Source organism: Canis aureus, chromosome 3, assembly GCF_053574225.1.
Source record: "Canis aureus isolate CA01 chromosome 3, VMU_Caureus_v.1.0, whole genome shotgun sequence".
Classification (NCBI taxonomy): domain Eukaryota; kingdom Metazoa; phylum Chordata; class Mammalia; order Carnivora; family Canidae; genus Canis; species Canis aureus.
Window position 1 is genome coordinate 28,377,567 of NC_135613.1, and position 25,679 is coordinate 28,403,245.

The window sequence follows — 25,679 nt, forward strand, 5'->3', positions numbered from 1 at the left end:
AATGACTTACTGTTACTCTTAAAATAAAATTGCAAGTCTTGATGACTCCCAGACACTTTGAGAGCTAGCCCCTGCCTACCTTACCTATCTCACCTTCCAGATGTCCACTCTGCTCCAGCAAAAAAAATGTCTTTTATTGTTCCTCAAACCAAATACGTTCCTACCTCAGGGCCTTTGTACTTGCTATTCCTTCTGCCTCAAGTGTTCTTCCCCTAGATCCTCAAGCAGCTATCCCTCTTTCATCATTCAGATCTCAGCTCACTTCCTAAGAAAGTCAAACCATCCAACAAAAGGACTCACACCTCAGTGTCCTGTTCTATTTTCTTCTTAGCACTCTCTGAAATTCTTGTCTTTCCTTCTAAACTATAAACTCCATGAGAACAGAAACTTTCGGGATCCCTGGGTGGCGCAGCGGTTTGGCGCCTGCCTTTGGCCCAGGGCGCGATCCTGGAGACCCGGGATCGAATCCCACGTCGGGCTCCCGGTGCATGGAGCCTGCTTCTCCCTTTGCCTGTGTCTCTGCCTCTCTCTCTCTCTCTCTCTGTGTGTGACTATCATAAATAAATAAAAATTAAAAAAAAAAAAAGAACAGGAACTTTCTATCTAGTATCCTCATTATCCTCAACCAGTACCTGGTACATACTAGGCCCTCAAAAATACTGGTAAGCATAACTGATAGCAGGAAATACAATGGAATACTAATGTGCAGTCAATAAACATGATGCTATGGATCACTGTCAAAAAAGCCCTAGGATATATACAACATATTAAGAAAAAAACAGATTACAAAACTACATACAGAATAAACCTATTCTGAGTTAATAAAATATACAGACACATCACCACAGAAAAACGTCTGAAGAGGTATCTATCAAAAAGTCAACTGTTTCTTTCTCATGGCAGACTTTGGGGTGATTTGGCCACCTTTCTACCTATGCCGAACTGTGTGAATTAGGGGCAAGGGAGTGGCGATGGGAGGGTCCTCCCTCTCCCTGGTTTCATTTCCCACATGGCAAGAGCTCCTCCACAACGAGAGTCTTGGCTTCCTGATTCACACTCCTTCCTGTTCCTGCCCTGGACAGGGGTGACTTACTTATCTGACTGCTGAGTTTGAGGTAAGAACTGAGTTCCTGCCTCAACCCTTGTTTTCATGGATTTGGGAACCCGAGTGCTCATGGGGAGCACACACTCTGCTCTTCTCCACATCACAACTTTTTCAGGGGTACCTCCCATGGATCTGTTTGTCACTACTAATGATTTTTACTAACCTAGACTGTAGAATTCAGAGACAAAGTATTAGCAGCACACTTGAGTAGCAAACCTAAACCGCATCCATTGGTCACTAAACACCCACTATGTGCCAGGTACTGTTTTAAACTCTTCAGATCTGGGATGCCTGGCTGGCTCAGCGGTTGAGCACCTGCCTTTGGCCCAGGGCCTGATCCTGGAGACCCGGATCAAGTCCCACATCGGGCTCCCTGCATGGAGCCTGCTTCTCTCTCTGCCTGTGTCTCTGCCTCTCTCTCTCTCTGTGTCCCTCATGAATAAATAAATAAAATCTAAAAATAAATAAATAAACAAACAAACAAACAAACTCTTCAGATCTATCAGTAAAAAGAGCAGATGAAGACCCCAGTCCACCCAGACCTCACAGTCCAACAGGGGCAGCCAGACAATACACATTAAACAAAGTGAATTATACAGTATATTAGATGATGTTACATGCTAATTCTAAAACACTTACATCTCACCATCCTCATTTATAAAATAAGAAATACATAATCACCCCACAGCAGGCTCTCTGAATTGCTTGAGGAATGGACTGTTAAAAATTAGTGGAAAATACATAAAAATTTTGATTAATAATGATTGAAGAAAGCATCTAACAAAACTGATTCTTAAATAAAACAATTAGAGTTAGGAAGCTTAAATGTTCAACAATACAAAAATAAAATATAACCCTAGCATGCACATTAACAACTGTCTTCTGATGCCGGGAAAGGGGTGTCTGTCACTACATGGTTTAAAGACAGGAAAAATAGGAAATGACTCTACTCTGACCTCAATTTTATAGATTCTGCTTAATTTCAAGCTATTTTAATGTATCCTTTCTCAGAAACGGGAAGCAAATGGCATTGTCCCTCTTTCTCTCCAATCTTTAACTTTTTAAAAAGGTAAATATACTTAAGTGTTTTCTCTCCTCTTTCTGAAGAAAGTGGTTTTTGCAGCTCTTTCTAAATAAGAACTCAGCTTCCAACAGGATAGCCTTCTTCTTGGCCAGCTTCTCTGAATAGGCCCTGTCCCCTACACCCAGAAAACGGAGAAGGTGTGGCCTTTCCCACCTTGTCCTTGACCTTCTGTGTTGGGACTTTCCCCCTTCCCTGAAATGCTCTCCACCCTTTCTTTAAAAGGGAACTACTTTTAGGCATGAGTTATATACAGACTGATGGTCCCTCTTTTTTCAAAAGGCTTTTGGTCACTGAAGACCCACTACATACCAAGCAATGTTTTTAAGTGCTTTGGATGCATCAGTAAACAGAGCAGATGTTTGCACTGCAAATGTTAGGCCTTCTGAAAAATCCTAGAGCTAAAAAGCAGTTGTAGAAAAGTCTATCACCTTCCTATATACCAGTAATGAACAAGTGGAACTTGAATTGTAAAACACAGTATTAGCGAAAAGAAAAGAAAAGAAAAGAAAGAAAAGAAAAGAAAAGAAAAGAAAAGAAAAGAAAAGAAAGAAATAACTAGGCATAAATCTAACAATATGTACATGATCCATGATCTTTATGAGACAAACTACAAAACTCTGTGAATGAAATCAAAGAATTATGTAAATAAATGGAGAGATACTCACAGAGAGGGAGACTTATTCTCAAGACGTCAGTTCTTATCAACTTAATCTATAGATCCAATGTAATCCCAACCTAAATCTCAGCAAGTTATCTTGTGGGTAGCACAAATAACAAAATGATTCTAAAGTTTACACAGAAAGGCAAAAAACCCAGAAGAGCCGAGTCAATACTGAATGACAAGAACAAAGTCAGAGGAATGACACTACCAAACTTCAAGACTTACTATAAAGCTACAATAATGAAGACAGTATGGTACTATCGAAACAGACAAATAAATCAATGGAACAGAAGAAAAAGCCCAGAAATAGACCCACATAAATACAGTCAACTCATCTTTGACAGAGGAGCAAAGGCAATACAATGGAGCAAAGACAGTCTTTCCAACAAATGGTGTTGGAAGAACTGCACATCCACAGATCAAAAAAGAAAAAAAAGAATCTAGACCTATATCTTCACAAAAAAATCAAGTAAAATTGGATGCGGACCTAAACATAAAATGCAAAACTATAAAACCCCTGGAAGATAACACAGGAGAAAATCTAGCTAACCTGTGTAGCATTACTACAGCAAAGGCAGGATCCATGAAAGAAGTAACTGACTTAATAAAAATTAAAAACCTCTATCCTATGAAAAAAAAAAGTCAAGAGAATGACTGGGAGAAAATACTTGCAAAAGCACATCTCATAAAAGACTGTTGTCCAAAGTACACAAAGAACTCTTCACACTCAACAATAAGAAAACAACCTGATTAAATAGGCCAAAGACTTTAACAGACCAAAGAGATACAGATGGCAAACGAGCATATGAAAAGATGCTCCATATATGTGTCTTCAGGAAAATTAAAACAATGAAATACCACTACATACCTATTAGAACAAGCCAAAACCTAGAACACCAACATTACCAAATGCTGGGAGCATGTGGAGGAATAGGGACTCTCACTGTTGCTGGCAGGAGTACCAACAGTACAGACACTCTTAAAGAACAGTTTAATAGTTTCTTATAAAACTAATCCTACTCTTACCATATGATCCAGCAATCACATTCCTTGGTATTTTAAAGAGGTGAAAACATCTCCACACAAAATTCCTGCACACAGATGTTTATATCAGCTTTATTTAATATTGCCAAAACTTGGAAGCTACCAAAAGTCCTTCAGTAGATGAACAGACAAACACCATGGTCCATCTAGACAGTAAAGTATTAGTCATCACTAAAAAGAGATGAGCTAGCAAGCCATGAAAAGACATCTTAACACCAAGAGTGAATCATAATATAAATTAGGGACTCTGGGTGATGATAATGTGTCAATGTAGGTCCTCAATTGTAACAGAGGTACCACTCTGGTGGGGGGGGGGGGGAGCATTGATAGTTGGGGAGGCTATGCAAGTTTGGAGGCAGGGGTTGTAAAGGAACTCTCTGTACCTTCCTCTCAATTTGCTAAGAACCTGAAGCTGCTCTAAAAAAAATTAAACCTTAATTAAAAAAAAAAAAAGGTAAACAAAAAGTAGAATGTGTGGCCTACACCCAAGTGCTCTTATTGCAGCATCTGTGGAGGCCAATCCCTCAGCCACACGCTCCCTCTGACTTCTGGCACAAAGGACTCTACTTTCTAGCCCAGGTCAAGCTACTTTTCAGCTTCCTGTTTTCTCAGACATGGAACCTTCTCTTTTTTCCCATAAACTCCTTTGGAATCACAGAAAAATGAACTCAAGGCAAAATGAAGCTTGCCTTAGAATTCCACCCCGGTTCTACTACAGCTGCCCCACCTGGTTGCATGCACATGTATATGTACACACGCACACATCTGCTCAATCTTGTCCAATTCCCCAGAGCCCCAGCAAATGTAAACAACAGGTTCTTTCGGCTCTACGTTGATTTCAACTCTACACCCTTGACCAGACCAGAGAACACACAAGCATGGAAGCATACGAGAAAGCCTCATGAAATCCATACGTCCTGCCCATAATATTCTCCCTTACAGAGAAAACACTCTCCCAAACACAAATTTATCTTCGTCACATCCACCCCAGCCCATCTGTAGTTTCTCAGACATCTAGAAAGGATTCTTTTGTTTGTTCTTCTTCATTTTTTTCCAGCTTTCTAAAAAGCATTAACACTGGAAAACTTAAGATTATATTTTAGGAACTTCTCTTAAAATCTTCAACAGAACTTCATCATCACCAAGATAACAGACTTTATCATTAGAAACATTTGGAAGGTAGTATTAAAAAGACTGGAAGGTGGGCAGGCAAGTACATAGGTAAGTAGGTACACTATGACATTCAGCTTTGGGGTTCTGCTATTTTCAGGTATTTGGGCAAAAAGGAGACGAAAAAGAAAGGGGGAGGTGGAGATGATCCTTCATGCCACCTCTTCAAAATAAGGTCACAAAAATTAGAATAAGCCTGCACCTACCACTATCGCCATCTGTACTTTAAAAGGGCTTCCTATATAATAAGACATTATTAACCAAGCCCAGAGAGATGGAAAACCTGAGCTGTTGGGGTGATAGAAGTGTTCCAGAATTACATGGTAGTGATGGCTGCACAACTATGTGTAGACTATGCTAAAAAACCACTGAATCATACACTTTAAAAATAAAGGATGACTAACGGCAAAAAATAAATAAATAAACACATACACCAATTGGCCCCAAGCCTGCCCTGAGTGTCCAACTGCAAACAACAGTGCAAAAGCAACAGAGATTTGGCCTCCAAAACTGGAGAACGCGGCTCACGGCATAGAGTCACTTGGCACAATCATTCTATCTCTAAGGGTCACTTAGCACGATCACCCAAAACTCCAAAGAGGCCCAGACTGTGGCTCACCTGGCACTCAGTTGACTGGTGGCAGAGCCACAACTAGATAGAACCAGTTCCTGATTGCCAGTTGTGTATCCCTTCCAGGAGATCAGTGGTCCTTGAGTTCACTATGGAAGTTTTCATTTTACATCTTAATTTATAACCTGAAAAAATAAAACCCATAACCAATTCTTTTTTTTTTTTTTTTTTTTTCCCATAACCAATTCTTTTAACACACAGATCCACTGCTCAAGTCTGTGATCTGTGATTACAACACCTGGGTAGCCATTTAAGTTGTTCTCAGGCTAATGAGAAAATCCAGAAGTGAACTTCAGACGAAATCTTATATTTGTTCCAAGGCCTAACAATGGACTTAGAGAAATGCCTGCTGAGCCAAAATCAGTTTCTAAATAGTTCAATGGGGAGAGGGGTGGGATCACTGCCACATGCCAAATTCTAAGGATCCTGCCTGAGTACAGTCACTATCATATTCGTGTTGCAAGAGACAAGTTGGTTTTGGCAAAACATCATCCATCACATTGAACTAATGCTGTTAATATAAATTTTATTTGTTTTCTAGTCATTTTTATGTAACATATATATGTGTGTGTGAGTTTTATAACTGAACAAGAACTCCAAAAGCTCAGAAATTTATACTGAGGACTTTTTTTTTGTATTTTTACACATTTCATTCTTGCAACAAATATTTACTGAACACTGACTATGGGCCAAGTATTCTTCTAAGTGCTATATTCTGAAATAATACCACATAATAAGAATCACCGGGGTCAAAACTGAGGCAGGTCCACAGGAATTTTCTTCCTTTAAGGAAAATTTTCCTTAACATCTTATTCAAATGTTAAAACATTACTCTACTCTCTGCAAGTAAGATCTGCTTCTCCTGCCATTTCTCAGAGCTAAACCTGCCTGTCTCGACCTCTCCTCACCTGTCTCCCCCCAACAGGTGGGGAACTACATCTACCCCCAGCATTTCAATACATCCAATCTGCCTCTGCTACCACCAATGCTAAACTGATACCACAGGCTGTCTGATAGACAGGTGCATGTTCATTTGGATTTAATATCCATTCACCTGACCTCATACTACTAAGTTAAACAGAGGAATTACAGTTAACCCAACTGCTACAAAATGATCACATTTAATTTGAAATTTGGTACCATAGATCATATTCAAAAATCAAATGGCATTCCTCTTAAAACTTGACTCTCTGTGGTACTATTCATATCTGCACTTTCCTATTTGCAATTAAACAGGAGAGCCCCACCTGGACTCAGAGAATAACTTGAGACCAAACTGTTAGCACTGCCAAAAGCTACAGAGAACAAAGGCCAACCTCAGGGTTAACTAGCCTTCTGAGTCATCAAGACCAAATACCTCACTCACTTCATAATGCTAATGTTTTTCTGTTTAGATTGCATAATGGAAGTCTGAAGAGTGCTAAATGATCCCCTTCAAAATGTTGGTCTGTATTTCAAAAAGATAACTTATTAAATATACTAGAAAAACCAATCACTGAAAAAATTACAGCCCTTAAAACTATGACTCTAAGGTTTACCAAGAGAAAAATTAAAAACACAAAAAACACTAAAGAATATATGCCTACACACATACACACACAAAAAATGACTAAAATTTTGAGAAGGTGGCTTCTTATTAAAACAACTGAAATATTAATTTCATAAATCTCACAGTCTTAAAGTCTATTTTTCTTACCTGAATATAAAAAAATTAAGGGAAAAAAAAGTACTTAAGATTTAAAAAGGTAATTCTTTCCCTATCAAAAGCATTACACTTAGGGTTTTTTCCTCCGGGTTCTTTGGCATGACTTAGAATGTACCAGTGGATAGCTACATGTGCTCTACACAGACATTTTTACCATTAAAAAAGATGCATTTAATATGAAAATCTCTAAAACTATCAATTGAAAACGTCTGATGCAACTTTTTTAAAGATCAGTACAAACTAGAATTCTATTTTGTTTATTTACTCTAGAGAAACTTTGTATTAGAGGAAAAACAAAAACAAAGAGCATTAATAGTGCAAAAACAGTAGCACACAAAAGTGATTTGAACATTTAAGGAGAATATTTTCATTACAAAAGGTTTGTTGGTGTATTAGTTCGGCTATGGAAGAATGCCATCTGAAATCCAGATCCAGCAACTGGGGGAATGCAGTAGTTGTATTTTAAGTCAAACAGCTAATTAATGACTAAACAAAAGAATTTCAGTCTGGACAACATACATGGAGTACTAATATGTGTAATTATGAATAGTCATTTGTGCAATCAGAAAGTTGCATTAGCATAATTATTTCTGGCTCTGGGCCTTAAAAATATTAACTTAAAATGCAGAAACCTTATAATAGTTCACCTAATAAAGATGTGAATGCCAAACTGATTATGGAATAAGAGCTGGTTCTTTAACAATTTTGCTCTGTTTAATACATTGTTTCTCCCCTACACTGGATATAAAAATCAAGCCCAACCCTCAAGTAATGCACAGGTTCAAAATTTCTACTTTTAATATTTTTTTCATCATCCAGAGCCTACATATTAATATTCATTAAGAATCAAAACTACGGGGAAAAAAAAAAAAAGAATCAAAACTACGGGATCCCTGGGTGGCGCAGCGGTTTAGCGCCTGCCTTTGGCCCAGGGCGCGATCCTGGAGACCCGGGATCGAATCTCACGTCGGGCTCCCGGTGCATGGAGCCTGCTTCTCCCTCTGCCTATCTCTCTGCCTCTCTCTCTCTCTCTCTCTGTGTGACTATCATAAATAAATAAAAATTTTAAAAAAAAAAAAAAAGAATCAAAACTACTTCCCTAAGAAATGAGTGCTTTTTTCTTCCTTTTTGTAAGTAGGCTCCACACCCAGTAGTGGGGCCCAATGCGGGGGATTGAATTCGCAACCCTGAGATGAAGACCTGAGCTGAGATCAAGAGTCAAACACTTAACTGAGCCACCGAGGCACCCCGAAATAGGTGCTACTTTAAAAAAAAAAAAAAAACTTCATGTAAAAATACATTAAGTTAAAAAAAATACATTGTTTATGTATAATACCTGAAGATCTAAATAAATAAAGAAGCAAAAAAATTCTATAAAACAAAAGGATTAGAAGTCACTAAACAGCTACAAGATCTTGAGAAAGTCTATTTGAAAGTATTCTTCAGGACAGAACTGGAGAGAGAATGGGCTCCGAAATCAGGCTACAAGGTTAGAGTCCAAAGTCCACCACTCTTGGGCTACCATATTATTTAACATCTCTGTGGCTCAGATCTCCTCATTGATACCATAAGGAAAATCACATCTGCCTCATAAAATGAATTTAAGGAGTAAATGTGATTATTCACATCAAGGACCCACCAGTGTCTCACACACAGTACATCCTCAGTCAATGCTGGCTGCCATAATTACTGCCACCATCATCATCACCCAACTTTATCACCTGCAAGAACACGAGTGAAGGCTTTGTGTGGCTGAGAAAGCATAATCCAAAATGGATTTGTTTCTAGACAATACATTTATTTTGCACTTGCAAATAACATTTAAGAAGGGCAGGAGAGGGGATCTCTGGGTGGCGCAGCGGTTTGGCGCCTGCCTTTGGCCCAGGGCACTGATCCTGGAGACCCGGGATCGAGTCCCACATCGGGCTCCCGGTGCACAGAGCCTGCTTCTCCCTCTGCCTGTGTCTCTGCCTCTTTCTCTCTCTCTATCATAAATAAATAAAAATTAAAAAAAAAAAAAAAAGAAGGGCAGGAGATTTTACCTATCCCAATGCATTAAGAAAGGTTCCTTAGCTGGGCCCTAAGACCTCCTTATCTCCCGGTAGTCTTCCTTTTTAGTGACTTTCAGCTTCACCAAATATTTGCATATGAACCCACAATACCAATCCTGTGTTAACTCTTTTTATTTTTTTTTTTTTAAGATTTTATTTATTTATTCATGATAGACACAGAGAGAGAGAGGCAGAGACATAGGCAGAGGGAGAAGCAGGCTCCATGCACCGGGAGCCCGACGTGGGATTTGATCCGGGGTCTCCAGGATCGTGCCCTGGGCCAAAGGGGCAGGCGCCAAACCGCTGAGCCACCCAGGGATCCCCTGTGTTAACTCTTTTTAATCCAAAATTAAATGACAGATTGGATTTGCCGAGTACACTAATGTGGTTAAGAGTTACGGGTCTGGGCAGCCCCGGTGGCCCAGCGGTTTAGCGCCGCCTGCAGCCTATGGTGTGATCCTGGAGACCCTGGATCAAGTCCCACTGCCTCTCTCTCTGTGTGTCTCTATGAATAAATAAATAAATAAATAAATAAATAAATAATCTTTAAAAAAAATTTTTAAAAAGAGTTACGGGTCTTTGATTAAAAGCCAAGACAATGTTACAACAGAATGAACGTTCCTAAGAATTAGTAAACAACGTACAAGAAATTAAGCTTAGAGACAGGCCCTAACAAGAGTGCTATCTTGACCAAATTAGTTAACCACTTTTTACCACTACACCCTCATCACTAAAAGGAAATAATACTGCATATCTTGTAACGTTATCGAAAGGCTCAGAAGTAATTATACACAGTACCCAGCCACTAGCAAGGAACAGGGGCTCGATAAATGGCAAGACCTGAATGGGCACAATCTCACTCTCCACCTCTTAAGGAATACACTGTAAAAAAGCTAGGTTTTCTCAAATAATCACAAATATTACACTACAGGTCTCAGTAAAGGAAGTTCTCAAAAGTATGGAGGAGTCACATGATAGATATTCCAGAGCTAAGCTGAACACATCCAGCAGAGAGTGAGCATGGGAGACAGAGACACCTCACAGAGGCAACTCCAGCCACCAGTCTGCTCTGTGGACATATGCTACAGAGTGACATGGAAAATGGGACTCAGATGTGCTCTCTGCTGCTCTCCCCCACCTCACAGCCCTCCCAGGGAGAGCACCTTGTTCCAGGGAAGGGGGATCTAAAGCAGTTTTTGTACAACACTGCTCCTAAATACAAGCCAACGACTACATTTTGGTCTTCCACCAAAACACAGCAATCTATTCCAACCCCAGCAGGAGACAGGCCCTTACTAATGGCAGTATGGCTACACTTAAGTCTTCTGAGCAATTCAAGAGACCTCATGGGCATTCTGCCTAAGCATGACGCTGCCATGAGTGGGACCAAGGGCCCCAGTGAGACGAGTCCGCAGAAGTTCGCTTCCTTCAGGCTTATGTCTGTGTGCAGGGAAATGTGGGGAAATGCCAATACCCACTAGATCAAAGGAGGAACTGCTTCAACAGAAGCACTGATTGTTTGGTTCCTCCTGTTATCCAAGCCAGTTTAAAAAAAAAAAAAAAAAAGACAGGTTACCATCACTGCATAATACTCTAAAGAATTAAGGACTCCTAAGTCTTCAGCTGTCACCAAGATTCCCCTATTTTTTTCTTAAAGCCAAAAATAAACAAGAGAGCAAGCCCATGTCCTCTACATTGAAATGAAATATGGGCCAACTTTTAAATTCAGTTCTCTCCTAAGAGTTTTTGTCAGTGTGCAGCTGACAAATTACTGAGAGAACGGGTCACATGGAAAAGGGTGTGAGCCTTGGCCCCTGCTGGCCGAGCCACCCCTCCTGCCTCCCACCACCCACAGGAACATACTTTGTTCACTGACGTTTCCAGCAGCAGTGGCAGCTAGCACACAACAATCCATGTGTCTCAGAGCCCCCAGTTTCATGTTTCACCAGACAGAGGGGGCTGCAGTCTCCTCCCTGGACAGGGACTTTCATTAACACTGCAACCTAAACCAGTGATCTCCGAGGAATTCTGCAGCCCGGGGTCCTAGAAGTACAAAACAGCTCCGTATTTCCCTTTTAATCTCATCCTCTAGAAAAATTCTTTATTAGGTGTTTTATAATGTACCTGAACTATAAGTGGAACGTGTCAAAACCAGAGGTAAATACATGAAAGGTGAAGTCCCGTGCAAGGATCTGAACAGTCTACCAACTGAGCTTCAGATACTGTGACTCCAGCCTCAGAAGATCCTAAAGACCACAAATTTTAATTAAGCACTTGCTGGTTTCAAATATAATTTCAAGTCATAAGTAAATATAAACTGCCAACTTCACAGAAAACATAATATTGAAAAAAATATATATCAATCACGTGTCTTGTTTCATTTATAAATAAACTGGAACTACTGTATAATAGTAAGGTAGCAGATCCATGTTTCAGAGAATGCTAAGAAACATACTGAGTTTTTAAGTAATTCATGACCTAGTTATGACCTACCAAATGGCTCCCAAATCATATTATTTTGCTGATAGAGCAATGGTCTATGATCAAAACTAATTTTCAGCATATTTACTTTGTTTTCATGTTTAAAATAATCAATGACTGATTAGAACAACAGGCCTCTACACTAGCTAATGTTCATCAACATAACAATATTCTGTCTAAGGGGGCAATATAATTTATGCAAATAACCAAAATATACATACCTTAAAAAGAAATATGAAATCAGTTGAGACAACGTATCAAAGCTATGAGGGTCTAAGGAGGATTTAAATCTGTAAACTAGGATTAAAGTAGAGAGACTTTCACCCATATAACCTCTTAAAACTCAAAATAAAAGCACTCTAGGTCAAGAAGTTAAAACAAAATCACCTTAGAAAGATAAGGGTAATAAGCAGGCAGCACTATTGCCTCCTTGTGTCTTTCAACAAAACTGAGGGCCCGATTTAGAGCAGGGCGTTATATTTAAACAGCAACACAAACTGCCTTACACCAACTTTGGAAAACCAGTAATCACAATCAATTGAAGTCAAGGAATATTAAGTCCCAGATTGATGGAGCATACCGAGTTCTCATCACCACACTAAATGAGCATTACCCTAAATGGAAATATTCAGAATTCAAAATTAAAAAGATGACAAAGCAAACCACCTTAATATTAAGACTCCCAGACTAAGATTTACCAAAAACAAGAAACATCATCCAAGAAGATACTTTCATTCATTCTACTTTACCAATCTTCTAATTGGATGCCAAATATACAATCTACCATACAGCCTCCATTCTTAATTTAAAAAACTCCTATCATTAAGGTAAACCCATCAATTCTCCATGCAATTTCTTATCATCACAGAAGACTGAAAGCTGTTTTGCTAATAAGAAGCCTACCCTCACCAACTCTACAGAAACTTCACACTGTCAAGACGCTGCATGTTCTGTGGAACACTGGGGCTGTCTCTTTATTAATTCATGACAACATAAGAACTAGCGTTTATCTGAGATGCAGGCAGAGTTAACCACCAAATGCAAGACGCTAAAATGCAAGAGAATACAAGTATAGTAACTCATGCTATCTTAGTAAGTCAGCGTGCACATTTTATATTTTCCAACACCGGCCAAGCAGATTAGAGATAGTTCAAGAAACGTTGGTTTCTGTTAAACCCAGATTAAATATTCTTCTCATTTACAATCCCCTAGTGCAATATTTTGATTTTAAAACTAATAAAAAGTAGTGTACTGTGCTAAATGACCTCACAACTTTGCCCTTAAAATAATTATACCCCTAAAAATAGAAATTTATCTACCTCATTAGTGTTCCAACGGTGCCTCTCTTTGGGTAAACTTGAACATTTCGGCAGACATTCAAGCAGCTTTTTCGGTAAAAAGATTTTTACATGACTACTATTGCTGTTCCCATGATCATCTATAAAGAAGAAAACAATAGATTCAGAGAAAATAATAGAGGAAAATCTCCTTTTAAGTATACTGGCAAGGTCAGAAACGGCAGCTTAGTCTGGTCACGGTGAGACCAAGAGGGCCATTCCTCTTGGTCAACAGAGCTCATTTACACACTGATCAGACAGGTGGCAGCAAGAATCTGGTCAAGAGGCTCTAAAGTAAGATCGAGCTTTTGCTCCATGACAAGCGAGTGAACAGGGAATATCCCAGCAGCTGCCCATAAACAGAACATTACTTTTCAAGCTTCTCCCACCAGGTTTCCATGAAGTACATCCAAATTGCAACAGGATTTAACCTCACAAAACCCAGAAATCTTCTATTAACCAGTTGAAAAAGGTTTTTAGGGAAGAGGAATTATAATAAAATATGACTATTTTATTCATAAACTAATACTACTACATCCCCAAGAATACAAATGAGACTTACCCTTCAAAAGCAAATTACAAATCTTAGAAAAACAAAGAATTTAAACCTGCAGTTAGCTACCTAGGTAAATAGAGAGGCTGGTCCTTCTAGCCTACATCTAAAAACATATCATTTTAATTAACTTGATTTACATATATACATATCTATTTCATTAATGTCTTTCATCAAAATGTAACTCTTCTAAATTAATGAAGAAAAGTTCATTACTTTCAGACAAGATGGCATGTCTCCCTGATATAATGTTTCCCAGACACCTTGTAGAAGAGATCATTCATTTCCTTTATGTATTATTTCATTCATTCATAGATTGTTTCTTGTTTCATTCCCATAACAAAGTCTCTTTGCCTGGCTCAAAATCTCTTGCCAGTTTTGGCACATTTAGGTCCACGTTTTGAATTACCCAGTCCAAGTTTGTTTGTTTGTTTTTTAAATGCTAAAAGGAAGCCCCAATATCCAAAGAGTGCAATGCATAACCAGATACTAGGAGCAAGAAAATACTAAAGACTGAATTTGCTCCAGAAAATCATAGTTAAAATAACTTATTCTGATATAAAAAGGTATAATCAAAACACTGAACTCCAAATCAAGAATCCAAGATTCTGACCCAGTTCTGCTACTTTATAATTGTGTGACCTTGGGTAAGTTACTTAATATTCTCAGTTTTCTAAATCAAGGAGAATTAAGTAATCACCAATTCTCCTCCAGGCATAAATCCCTATGAAATTTACTGCCATTCAATAAATTTAAATGCCTTACAATTAAAGAACCTTATAGAGGCATACAGGAATTAGTTAATAATATTAAAACTGAAATATAACAATATATCTTTCTAGTCATTTACTGTAATTTTGTTTAGCAGAGCCTATTTTTTGAACATGTGAAAACATAAAATAATAAAAAATTTTCTACAATCACAACAAAATCCTCTCCAAACATGCTTCATCTGATTAACACATTTCTTCTCAAGGAAAAGATCTTAACAGAAAAATATTGGGCACAGAAATAAAGCCTAAAAAATTTACTACATCATGTGGAAATATTTTAAAGGGAGGAACTTAAGAGAATTTTAGTGTACTAAATCTTTTTTGGTCCATGAACTACACAACCAATTGAATTATAATGCCCAATCCTCTATTTCTGTAAGCAGTATAAAAACTTAAAAACTGTTTTTAAGAATCTAAAATTTTTAAACAGCAAACTAAAATTAAACTTTTTAAAAATCTTGCTGTGAAACCAGAAAACAAAGTGTTCAACTAAGAGAGTGTTCATAGAAAGTTCTGTATTAATTACCCTCTATAAAACCAGTGTAATGTTATGTGCTTATGCATGCTCCCTGCACTTCATCCTCCCAAGGGAGGCACCATGGGCCATAAAACTTTAAAGCGCAGAATACCAAATCACATGAGATTTTACCTCCCTTCTCTCTTCCCCTAAGAGGTTTTATTCTCTTCTCTTTTTTTTTTTAAATCTCCCATGATGTGTACAATTCTGAAAGTAGAGGTGAAATTCTAAAATGTATACTCAATTCAAATAGTCACCATTTATAGGATGCCTTTTACCATTTATAGGATGCCTTTTATGAAAACAGTATTACACTAGATGCTCAATCAATAGGCTTACTATGAACTATGTATGACTAGTCATAGCTCTGAGAAAATTATTATTTAAAGTGTGATTTTGAACAATAATGAATAGACGATTAAACCCCAGCTTCTATTTTTATGTTTATGATCACAACCTGATATTAATTATCTGTTCTTTTAAGCCTCCTTGAGAGACCCAGGTGTCCTGTGGCTATAAAACATAGTTGTGTGTGTATACTCCTACATATGTGTATACACACGTACACATGGATAGACATGTGTACTCCTGCCTGTGTGTACATATATGTACATGCACACACATGTGTGCACGCGCCCACATGTGCATGCACGTGGAGATAAAGAAAGGTACTCAACAGCACAACTAACTGCCACCGAAAAGGCTCTGTCTTCTATTCTGATACCAAATCAGGCAGTGGTGAATCGGTCCAAAGGCTTTTAAAGAGGGAAAGGAGAATGGCTGTGTAAGCACTGTCTCAATCAAGATTCCAAATATAGTACTTTATGGGGATGTGCAGCCATGGGTTCAAAAGGAAGAGGAGTATGACAGGCCAATGGGTTCCCCTTAATCAGTTTTTAAACTGTGCTATATCTAGAATTTTAGGTTCACGCTGAATATAAATTGGATGTTTTTTAGAAACATAACAATGGGTAAATTTTCCCACTGTGCATTATGAAGATGGCGATTTTAATACCAGAGAAAGAATATTAGGAACTCAAACAGGCAGAATCTCACAACTTGTATTTTCAAATTTCAGTTTTTCCAGTTACAGTTGTGATGGGAAAACAACTCTACCTTCACACTGGAAAAGAACTACTCACATGGCCATACTCTACAAAACTCTGTTTTTTTATTAAAAGCTGCTTTTTCATTGTTTTTAGAATAACTATAAATGATATAATAATTAGATAAATTCATGTGCCAGTTTTTTTTTTTTTTCATGTGCCAGTTTTTAAATGTTCGTCTCAGTACTAACACTATTAACAGTATCTTGAGTTGCCAGTGAAAGTAAAGTATGTACTACTGGTTTCAACTGCATCTCAGCATTTAATCCAAATAGTTAAACTCTGACACTACAACATGGAAGTGTCAACCAAAGACAGTAAAACATTTCATTATCTGGCAAAATATGCGTGTATGATATATGACTTTGCAAAATAGTTTTCTAACCTACTTCACAATAAAAATAACTAGTGAAGCTCTTGAAATTGACAGATGATGTGCCTGGCTGACAGCTATAATTCTAGAGAATGTACCATCCTTTCCAGACAACCTTCAAATATTTTCCAAACAATAATTTTAGAAACATAGTACAATTTAACAGAAGCTCTCTAAAACGTGCAAAAAATGCTCATTTGCTTAGTTAATTAGGCAAAAAGTAAAATTCTTGTTTTCATGTGTTATTTCCGAAAACTCACATGACCAAATCCTTTATTTAAATCCAAAAAAATGTGTTCAAACCCTCTCCTTGGAACACACTATTGACTCCTATAAGGAAAATTATAACTATATTAACTGTAACCTGGAATTGATAACATCCATTTTATTTTGATTTATAATTTAAAAAATTAAATAATTTTGGTTCCGTGAAATGGGAGACCTGGGTGGCTCAGCAGATGAGTATCTGCCTTCAGCTCAGGGGGTAATCCTGGGATCCGAGATCGAGTCCTGCAACAGGCTCCTCTCCCTCTGCCTATGTCTCTGCCTCTCTATGTGTGTATGTCTCTCTCGAATAAATAAATAAATAAATCTTTAAAAAATTGGGGGCTCTGTGAATAATTATGAACACTGTTATTCAATCAAGTCGATTATGATTAATCTCTCAACCTCTAGACCAAACTGTTTAAAATAAGTTGGTATAACAGTGTATCCAATTGCCAAATCTTATTAGGAATATATTTGATCAACAACTTGGAGTGGTAAAATTAAAAGGAAGCTCTACAATTTTTCTGTTCAGCTCTAATTATTATGTGCTTAGATTTAATTAGTAGGATAGGAACTGATTCAGGAAAACATAAGCACATATTGTTATATTCAAGTCAGCACAGCACTCACAGCAGCAAATACCGCCATCAGTAACCTAAGACCTTCAAATCACTAGGCATCCAAAATAAATATTAATTAAGCAACAATGTGCTTAATTATGTGCCAAGCATCAGTATGCTATCTCTCTAAAAGAAATTCTCCAAAATGAATTACTCAATTGTAATTATCTAAAAGACTTTTTTGAAGTTGAAAAAAACTAAAATATAATAGTTTTTTTTTTTCCATAGGAAACATAACTAGTTCTGCTACTTAACAAGCCTTTTCCTCTCCTTAGAGTCTGTGATCGTCAAATCTCACCCTGTCTTTTTAGGTGGCCCACGTTTATCCTCTCCCTGTCAATCATACCACCAAATCTCTAGTCCGGCTTTAAGTCAACTCCTAACTCAGGTTCAATAAGCTTCTCACTATTTAGTTTCATTTACATTTTCAATTTTAAAATATGTGAATAGAGGCAGATAAAGTGGGAACACAGAAGGTATGCAATCAATTGCTTCAATTTGGATTTAGGGGTATCCTCTCCTGCTTCATTCCATTCAATTTCAATTTGAGCAGCACGTGATCAAGTAAACTTATTTTCTACTATTTACTATGAAGTAAACATTTGTGGGGACTCTACATCAGGCATCCAGAAAGAGATTTTACATTGCGTTCTCTCATTTAATTTTCACAATTACCCATCAGGGCATAATTACCCCCACTTTACAGATGAAGAACCTGAGATTCGGATTAACTTGCCCAGGAGCCGCAGCTAGTGACTCAAATGGGATTCAAACATGACCTGTGGTTTTTCCCACAATACCACATGGCTCCTACTCAAAGTCCCAGGAATTGGATACTAGAATTATAGAATTATTGTATTAGTATCTAACTAATTTGCAGAGTGCTTTGAATTTCCCATGTGATTAAACACTTTGCCTTTTTGAACCCTCACAAAAACTTGACAAGGGAGTAGTATTTTGCTACCCCCCCGAAGGATTAAGTAACTCATCTAAGATCACACAGCAAGTTAAAGGCAGAACCCAGATCCCCTAAGGCCTGGTCACAGGCTATTTCCACTGCACTACGATGATGGAATTACTCTCACTGCCAAGCCCACCCCTTCCTGTAAGTCAAAAGCTTTTCGAATCCTACCTTCTAGAGGTGGCACGGTGTTGAGAACACAGTAGGTGCTAGTTCCGCAGAATACACTTTGGGAAACGCTCTAAGGAAACAGAAAATAAAATGTAAAACTAATCTTTGAAAAAGATATATACTGGCTCTTCTGTGATATTCCTGCCAAAGATGCAAAACCTGAATCTAATCATGAAGAAACATCAGACAAATCCAAATTGAGGAACATTCCACAAAATGACTGGCCTGTAATCTTCAAGAGTGTCAAGGTCATGAGAGTCAAAAAGGACTGAGAACTGTTCTGTATTAAAGGAGTCTGAAGAGACAAGACAGTGTGACCCAGGGTCCTGACTGGACCTTTCTCTACAAAGGTCACCGCGGCGTCACCCGGCACAGCTGCAGGAGCATCTGAGGATCAGAGGGTAGAAATGTCTCCGTGTTAATTTCCTGATTTTGATCACTGTATGGTGGTTACAGAGAATGTTCTCATCTCTGGTTTGCAGGAAATAGGTAAGCAAGTATGTGAGGATAATGAAACATACCAGCAACTCGGTCTCACACAGTTCAGGGGAGAAAGAGCTCTTCGCACTACACCTGCAATTTTTCTGGAGACATAAGAGGGGTTTCAAAATATTATGTGTGTAAAAAAAAAAAAAAAAAAAGACACATGCTGGTAAACACATATTATGTGTATCATTTTTTCAATAGGGACCATATGTGCTGTACATACAGGAAATGTTTGCTAAGGAGAACCAATGCCACATCATTTTGTAGATCAGTCAGGATTCAACAGCATTGCTAACCATTTCTCAACAGTGAGCCCAACCCCCAACTTGTTCCAAAGGATCTAATGAGTGCCAACTAACAGTACAACAGGTGCAGTAAAGTCAGGAAGAAGTTGGAAGACCAGGTCTCTGTTCTCAGGCTGCTTCATGTAAATAAAATTATAGTTTTCATGTAAAAAAAAAAAAAAAAAAAAAAAAAAAAACTACACAACAGTAACTTTAAAAAAAGGAAAACAATTTCTGTGAGTCTTGTCAGTCCATTATTTCGGTCCTAAAAATATCCTTCTTCAGTTGCAGTATTAAAAAAAATTTTAGATTATTCATCCTGCATTATAAACCACATATTTATATACTTAGGAAACCAAGGATAGTTTATAAATTCAACAACCACCCTTAACATTTTATATTTAAAATATGAAAAGCTCAGTTCTCTCACTTACTAGCTAACCCTTGAAAAAGTAAACTACCCTCTCTGTATGATCTCATCAAAAAAGGTAGTGATGGTGCCCTCTCTCTATCTCACAGGGTGTTGGGAGAATTCCATGGGATGATGTATACAAAGTGCTTTAAAATCAAAACTACAACACAACTATGAAGTGCTACTGTTTCTGTGCTTGGGAAGCATAATCCTTAACAGTGTTAACATTTTTTAAGAACTGAGGATTCCGTGGATTTTTTTTGTGCCAAAGAGTGTTGAAATCAGACTAAACTTGACCTATGAACTTTTCATTTTCCTCTCCTTATATCCATGATCAAGTGTTTCACCATAGATTAGGTCTTTGTCCACAATGTGACTGCTAGCTACCAGGATAAACCATCAGCAGTTCCCTAATTATTTACTGTTTCTGGAAAATTCTTGTTCCAGGGCTATTACTGTCTCTTCCTGTTTTGTTTTGTTGTTTTTTTAATTTTTTTTTAAAGATTTTATTTATTTATTCATGAGAGACACAGAGAGAGAGGGAGAGACACAGGCAGAGGGAGAAGCAGGCTCCATGCAGGGAGCCTGATGTGGGACTGGATCCTGGGACTCCAGGACCTCGCCCTGAGCCAAAGGCAGGCGCTTAACTGCTGAGCCACCCAGGCGTCCCACTTCCTGTTTTATTTAATCAATAGTGGTGCCTACTGATTAAACAACCTGTGGTAACATCAGAGCCTAAGAATTCTCCCTATAAACTATGGACTATGCTCAGTATCCATGTATCCTTTGGAAAAATCAACATTCATCTCTTCTCCAACTGTGAGCATAGAATTACAGGACATTATAAAGAGTGGCTGATGTAAAGCCAACAACAGTCTGACTTCGAGTAACATCTGCAAGAGCCGCCGGCAACAGCCTTCTAACCACAGAATGCAACATCTCATCTTAACATCATTTCAGAATTGAAACTTGAAATTTTATTATGTTAAAAAGAATGTGCTACATTCAAGGCTTAACATTTTCTGGCTTCCTATTACCCAAAAAAGATAGTATAAGTTTACCACTTAACAAGACATCTTAACAAATCTTAACGTCAAAAGATTTAAAAATGACTAGCATACAGTGGGACACACTAATGAATGGCTTCATAAAAAGGACTTTTACACTTAACTTCAAAGTTCAACAATAGGTAAATAAGCAGTAAAACATACCAAATCACAAATCAGAAGAATTAAATACTAAAAAAAGAAAAAGTAACAAATATCACGAACAATGAACTATGACTTCTCTTCAACACTGACATAATAAAGTCTTAATAGTTAACCAGAAAAGAAACTCACTCACATAAACTGAGAGTGAAATCAAGTCATTCCAGCCTCAAAAACACCCGATTCTCAAGGGAAAGAATCTAAAACACAAGAAAAGTTCCATGAGAAATGGCTACCCCATACTGAAGACCCACAGGCCAGACTCTGGGATAGGCCTTTCATTCTGCAGACCCTCAAGATCAATTCCTAAAACCTGTTCACAACACCAACCCAGAGGTGGCTCTGGGAGGGAGGAGCACCAGATTGAGGGTCTGCAGACGGAGCCTCCATCCCAGTCCTACTAACTGCTTAGCAAACAGCTGGCCTCTCTGTCCCCAGGACAACACTCTAAGTGCAAGTGCCAGGACAGACAGGTCTGGGGCCAAGTCCACCCTCAGCTGCACATCTCCAGGCTGCCCTCCCCACCCGGCCCCCCAGGGCTAACTCTTCAGCTTGATCATCCTTTGAGAGCCTTCCAATGATCAATCGCCTTACCGGTGCCATCTGAGCAGCCTGCATTTTCCTCTGTATTGTCATAACTCCTAGTTGTTCTACAAATATTAAAGGAGCATCTGACATGTGCCAGACGCTACCCTAGGAGCTGGGACCTAGCAGTGAACAAGACAGACAAAGGTCCTACTCTTGTGGGGTACCTGCCAGTGGGGTAAGCAGGTGGTAAGCAGGGCAAATGCTATGGATATACAATGGGTGGTGCAGAAATCAGGTAAGGAAGACACACCATATCTGAACGTATACCCACGAGCGGAATAAAATGCCTCTTTGACTGAAGCATCAAGAAAGCAAAAAAAAAAAAAAAAAAGAAAGAAAGCTGGCTTCTCTCATCAACCAGATGAGTGGCTCTCAGTTTGACTGCATGTCCGCTGTCCAAGGATATTTTCTGAATGCTGATGCCCAGGCTGCAATCCTGACCAGGTAAGTCAGAATGAGTGGGGCTGGGACCTAGGTATCAGTATTTTGAAAGGTTCTCAAGTGATCCCAAGATATATTCAAAGATGAGGACCACTAAAATAAACAGCTGTGTGACTCTGGGCAACCCCCTACTTTAAACCAGTTTCCTCAACAGTAAAATGGGGGGTTGACCTTCAACAGAGCAGCCCCAACTTAAACATGCACATGGGTCCCTTGAGGGGTTAAAATGCAGGTTTGGATTCACAGGTCTCAGTGTGGCCCCTCTAAGAGGCCCCCCCAGGTGATGCCCATGCCAGGATTCAGGGCCATATCTTGAGTATCAGGAACTAGACAGCCTAAAAGATCAGGAATTCACTTAAAAATATCCTTCCAGTCATAACATCTCTCCATAATTCTATGAATTCCTAACAGACTATAAAAAAGCACATTTGTCTGTTAACACAAATTATGACACAAAACTATACCAGAAAATCCAAGCAAGATAATTAAAAGAAACTACAAGGATGGTTACTCAGTGTCCAGTGTCTCTGGAAGTATCCAAGAGGGGAGAAATACAGAAGCTCTATAAAATATATTCCCTGCCTTCACAAAGTACTCTACCAAGTTGCAGACAATACTAAAAAAATGTCATGAAGGAACAATACATAATTTACTAATAGCAAAAAGGAAGAGATAGTAGCAGTAGAGAAACTCAGTTAACTATCTGTGTACCAAGCACAAATTCTCTGGAGGCATGGACTCTCTTCAGAGAACCTAGGTCAGGATATGACACACAGTTCTGGGACGCTGAAATAAATGAAACAAAATGCTATATAATGAGATGTGGTTTCAGGCTTTTGAACAGAGAAGTTGCATGATGAAAACTGTATTTACAGTTCTTTGAAATAAGGACTCAGAATGTTTAAGTCTCCATAGAGTCCCTTTAAAGTCAACTGAGGCCCCACACAGCTCATCAAATCAAAGATGGAGAGAGCCCACGCTGAATGCCAATAAGCGACTTGTATCAATTAGAAATAATACATTAAAAAACTTTTGTCACATATTTTATCATGACTTAAACTGATTCTTGAAATTCACTGGTCATTCCATATAACATGACATCTAAATAATCAAAATTAAAGCTGAGTCCGAAATTCCTAGCACCGTGACTAAACTCACCAGTGTTGCCCAGCGTTCTAGGCATTATGCCTAGACCAGTTAGGGATGCTACTCAGAGCAACTGTATCATGGCTCAAATACTATAAATATTTACTTCTTGCTGGTGTAAAGTCCAAAACAGGTGTTCCTGATCAGTAGAGGGCTCCCCTCCAAGCAGCAGCTCTGGCACCCGTGCTCCTTCCATCTTGCGGCAGGTAACCTCCTTGGTCACTAGGCTCTTCTGCCTCAGCCAGCACAAAGGGCAAGGGCTGGGGGAACCATGCCTGGAGGGTTCTACGGGGCCAGGCCTGGAAGTGGCACACTTCCCTGCTCTCATTCCATTGGCTAGCATTTGGCCACAAAGCCACGCCTAACTGCAAGACAGGCTGGGAAATGTGGTCTGGCTACATGCCCAGAAGAGGAGATGGATTTCTTGATCAGCTAGCAGTCTCTTGCACAATGCCATTTGTGTTTTGTTTTGTTTTGTTTTGTTTTTAATTACAGAACAATCACTCCTTTCAGAAATGTCTTCTGTTAACCAAAAAGCCCACCTTTAATCCCTAAGGCTATTCAGCAGCTAAAACCAATCTACTAGTTTTTCTTCTCTGATAAATATTTTTCTAACATTCTTAAAATAAGACTATCTCAAGGGCATCCTTAAAGGGATGTCTGGCTTTTGGTCCCGGTATCTCCAGTACTTAATACTTAATGTCTGGCACACAAAGGAAGCTCAAATGATGGTTGAATTCCCAGATGAATGACCTTCCCAGAAACTGTGGAAAGGAAAAAGAGTGGCCCCACGTCTTGTGGTGGCGATGGTGGGATTTACTGCAGCCATCAGCGGTCTTAAGACCCGTTCTCCTTCCCCTACTGCTGCCCTGAATTGCCACCCCTCCTCTGGTCCCCTAAGAGGCAAGCAGCAAAGACAAAAACTACTTCAGACCTACTAAGAGGAAATAAGGGGTGAAAAGCCTCAGCAGTGCTCACAGACACCCAGAGAGCCAACACTTTTCTGGCGAGAGCACAGGCCTGCCAAACAAGAAGGAACATGAGGTCTGGCAAAGGCCCTGCTCAGGAGACACTCCATAAAATCAGGGTAATGATCTCTGAGACTGTACCCCCTAAACTCAAGTAATTTCATCCTCTTTCTGAACCACAAAAGCTTAGTGGAGAAAAAAATTAGGTGGTACAGTACAAAAATATTTTGTGCACACATATTACCTCTTTTCAAGAAGTTTAAAATACACTACAGGTGCTACTGTAATAACCCTTAGAACATTCCTGTGGGACAGAGACACAATTAAAGTATGTACTTAAGTTAAAAGGAAAACCGTCTGATAGGTGGCAGACTCCCTACCACCAGGGCTGGCTCAATAAAAAAAGTGAAGCCGTCAACTCTCAGGTAATTGGGGCACAAGCCATTTTAGGCTCTCAAATGGAGTTCAACACCTAGAATTGAGTTCAAAAGCAAACAACTAGAGAAAACAAACCACAAAACAGCTGAAGTCCTACGAGGCTTATACAGGAACTAATACAACAATATATAAAGCCTGATTTACGACCTGAGAAATCACATTAATTGATTCGCTATTACCAGAGATTCATGTAAAGCGTAAAGTGATTTCAGAATGAAAAAAAAATTATTCTTTCTAGATATGAATCATTGTATCATTAGAATTTTCATAAATTTAATTTGGCTAGGAAGCCAGTACACTCAATATTCTGAAAATAATCAAAGAGCACTTATTAAATGTCCACATTTATACAGATTCTAGAACATGTTCAGAAAAAAAAAAGATATAAAATTTAAAATTACACTGTTTTAGCAGCACTTATCATTACCAACACTAATAATAAGAACTTTTTTAACTCCTCAAAGATAGAGCACTATAAAATATCAACAAAATCAGCCCAATAAATTAGGCCTTCTATCTGATATTACGCATGAGTACCAAGCATTTTCATATGTAAAATCCTATTTTGGCCCCAGCAGGCAGCAGAGCAGACATGATGCCCATGCTAGAAAAGGAGTCACCACAGCATGGGCACAGACACTTGCCAAGGCCACCGGCTAGAGAAGAGCAGAGCAAGAATCAGGAGCGGGTCTTCCCACACACTCCAGTCTGTCTCCACAAGAACAAAGGCTCTCTCTCTCCCTAATGATGCAATAATGCTTCTCTACAAGGAAACGGTGCAGAAGTTTGGGCAGAGGAAGTACACGAGGCACTCTGTCAGAAAAGCTAAAGCAAATGTAGACACTGAAGGATATCCAAGAATATCCAGCACCTTAACTGGAGTTCAGCGTCTGCAAGGAAAGACTAACGAGGGAACGCACCACAGTACTACATACTCCTAGATGTTCATCTGCTGGAAAGATCTTCCATGCTCCTCAAACACTTTTTTTTTTGGTCCATGACCTATCAGCACTTGCTACTGCCCAAAAACTAAACCTCATCAAAACTAAAGGAGAGAATGACACCCTTTCTCATAATAGACCAATGAGACGAACACCA

General features: G+C 38.8%; 1 protein-coding gene across 14 annotated transcripts in view; it reads right to left on the reverse strand.

Moving 5' to 3' along the window:
- CAMTA1 (calmodulin binding transcription activator 1) overlaps window positions 1-25,679 on the reverse strand; it is an 847,309-nt gene that overhangs the window by 800,114 nt on the left and 21,516 nt on the right. For 8 of the 14 annotated variants that reach the window (XM_077891386.1, XM_077891376.1, XM_077891384.1 and 5 more), the window contains exons 1-3: window positions 23,282-23,499; window positions 18,611-18,680; window positions 13,252-13,370 (exon numbers count right to left, since the gene is read on the reverse strand). The exons of 1 other annotated variant lie outside the window; for it this stretch is intronic. In XM_077891386.1, the coding sequence (XP_077747512.1) occupies window positions 13,252-13,370; window positions 18,611-18,680; window positions 23,282-23,371 (279 nt within the window). In that variant the 5' untranslated portion in view covers window positions 23,372-23,499. Of the gene's footprint in view, window positions 1-13,251; window positions 13,371-18,610; window positions 18,681-23,281; window positions 23,501-25,679 lie in introns of those variants that run through there. 5 more of the 14 variants (XM_077891378.1, XM_077891377.1, XM_077891381.1 and 2 more) reach the window with 3 other exon arrangements.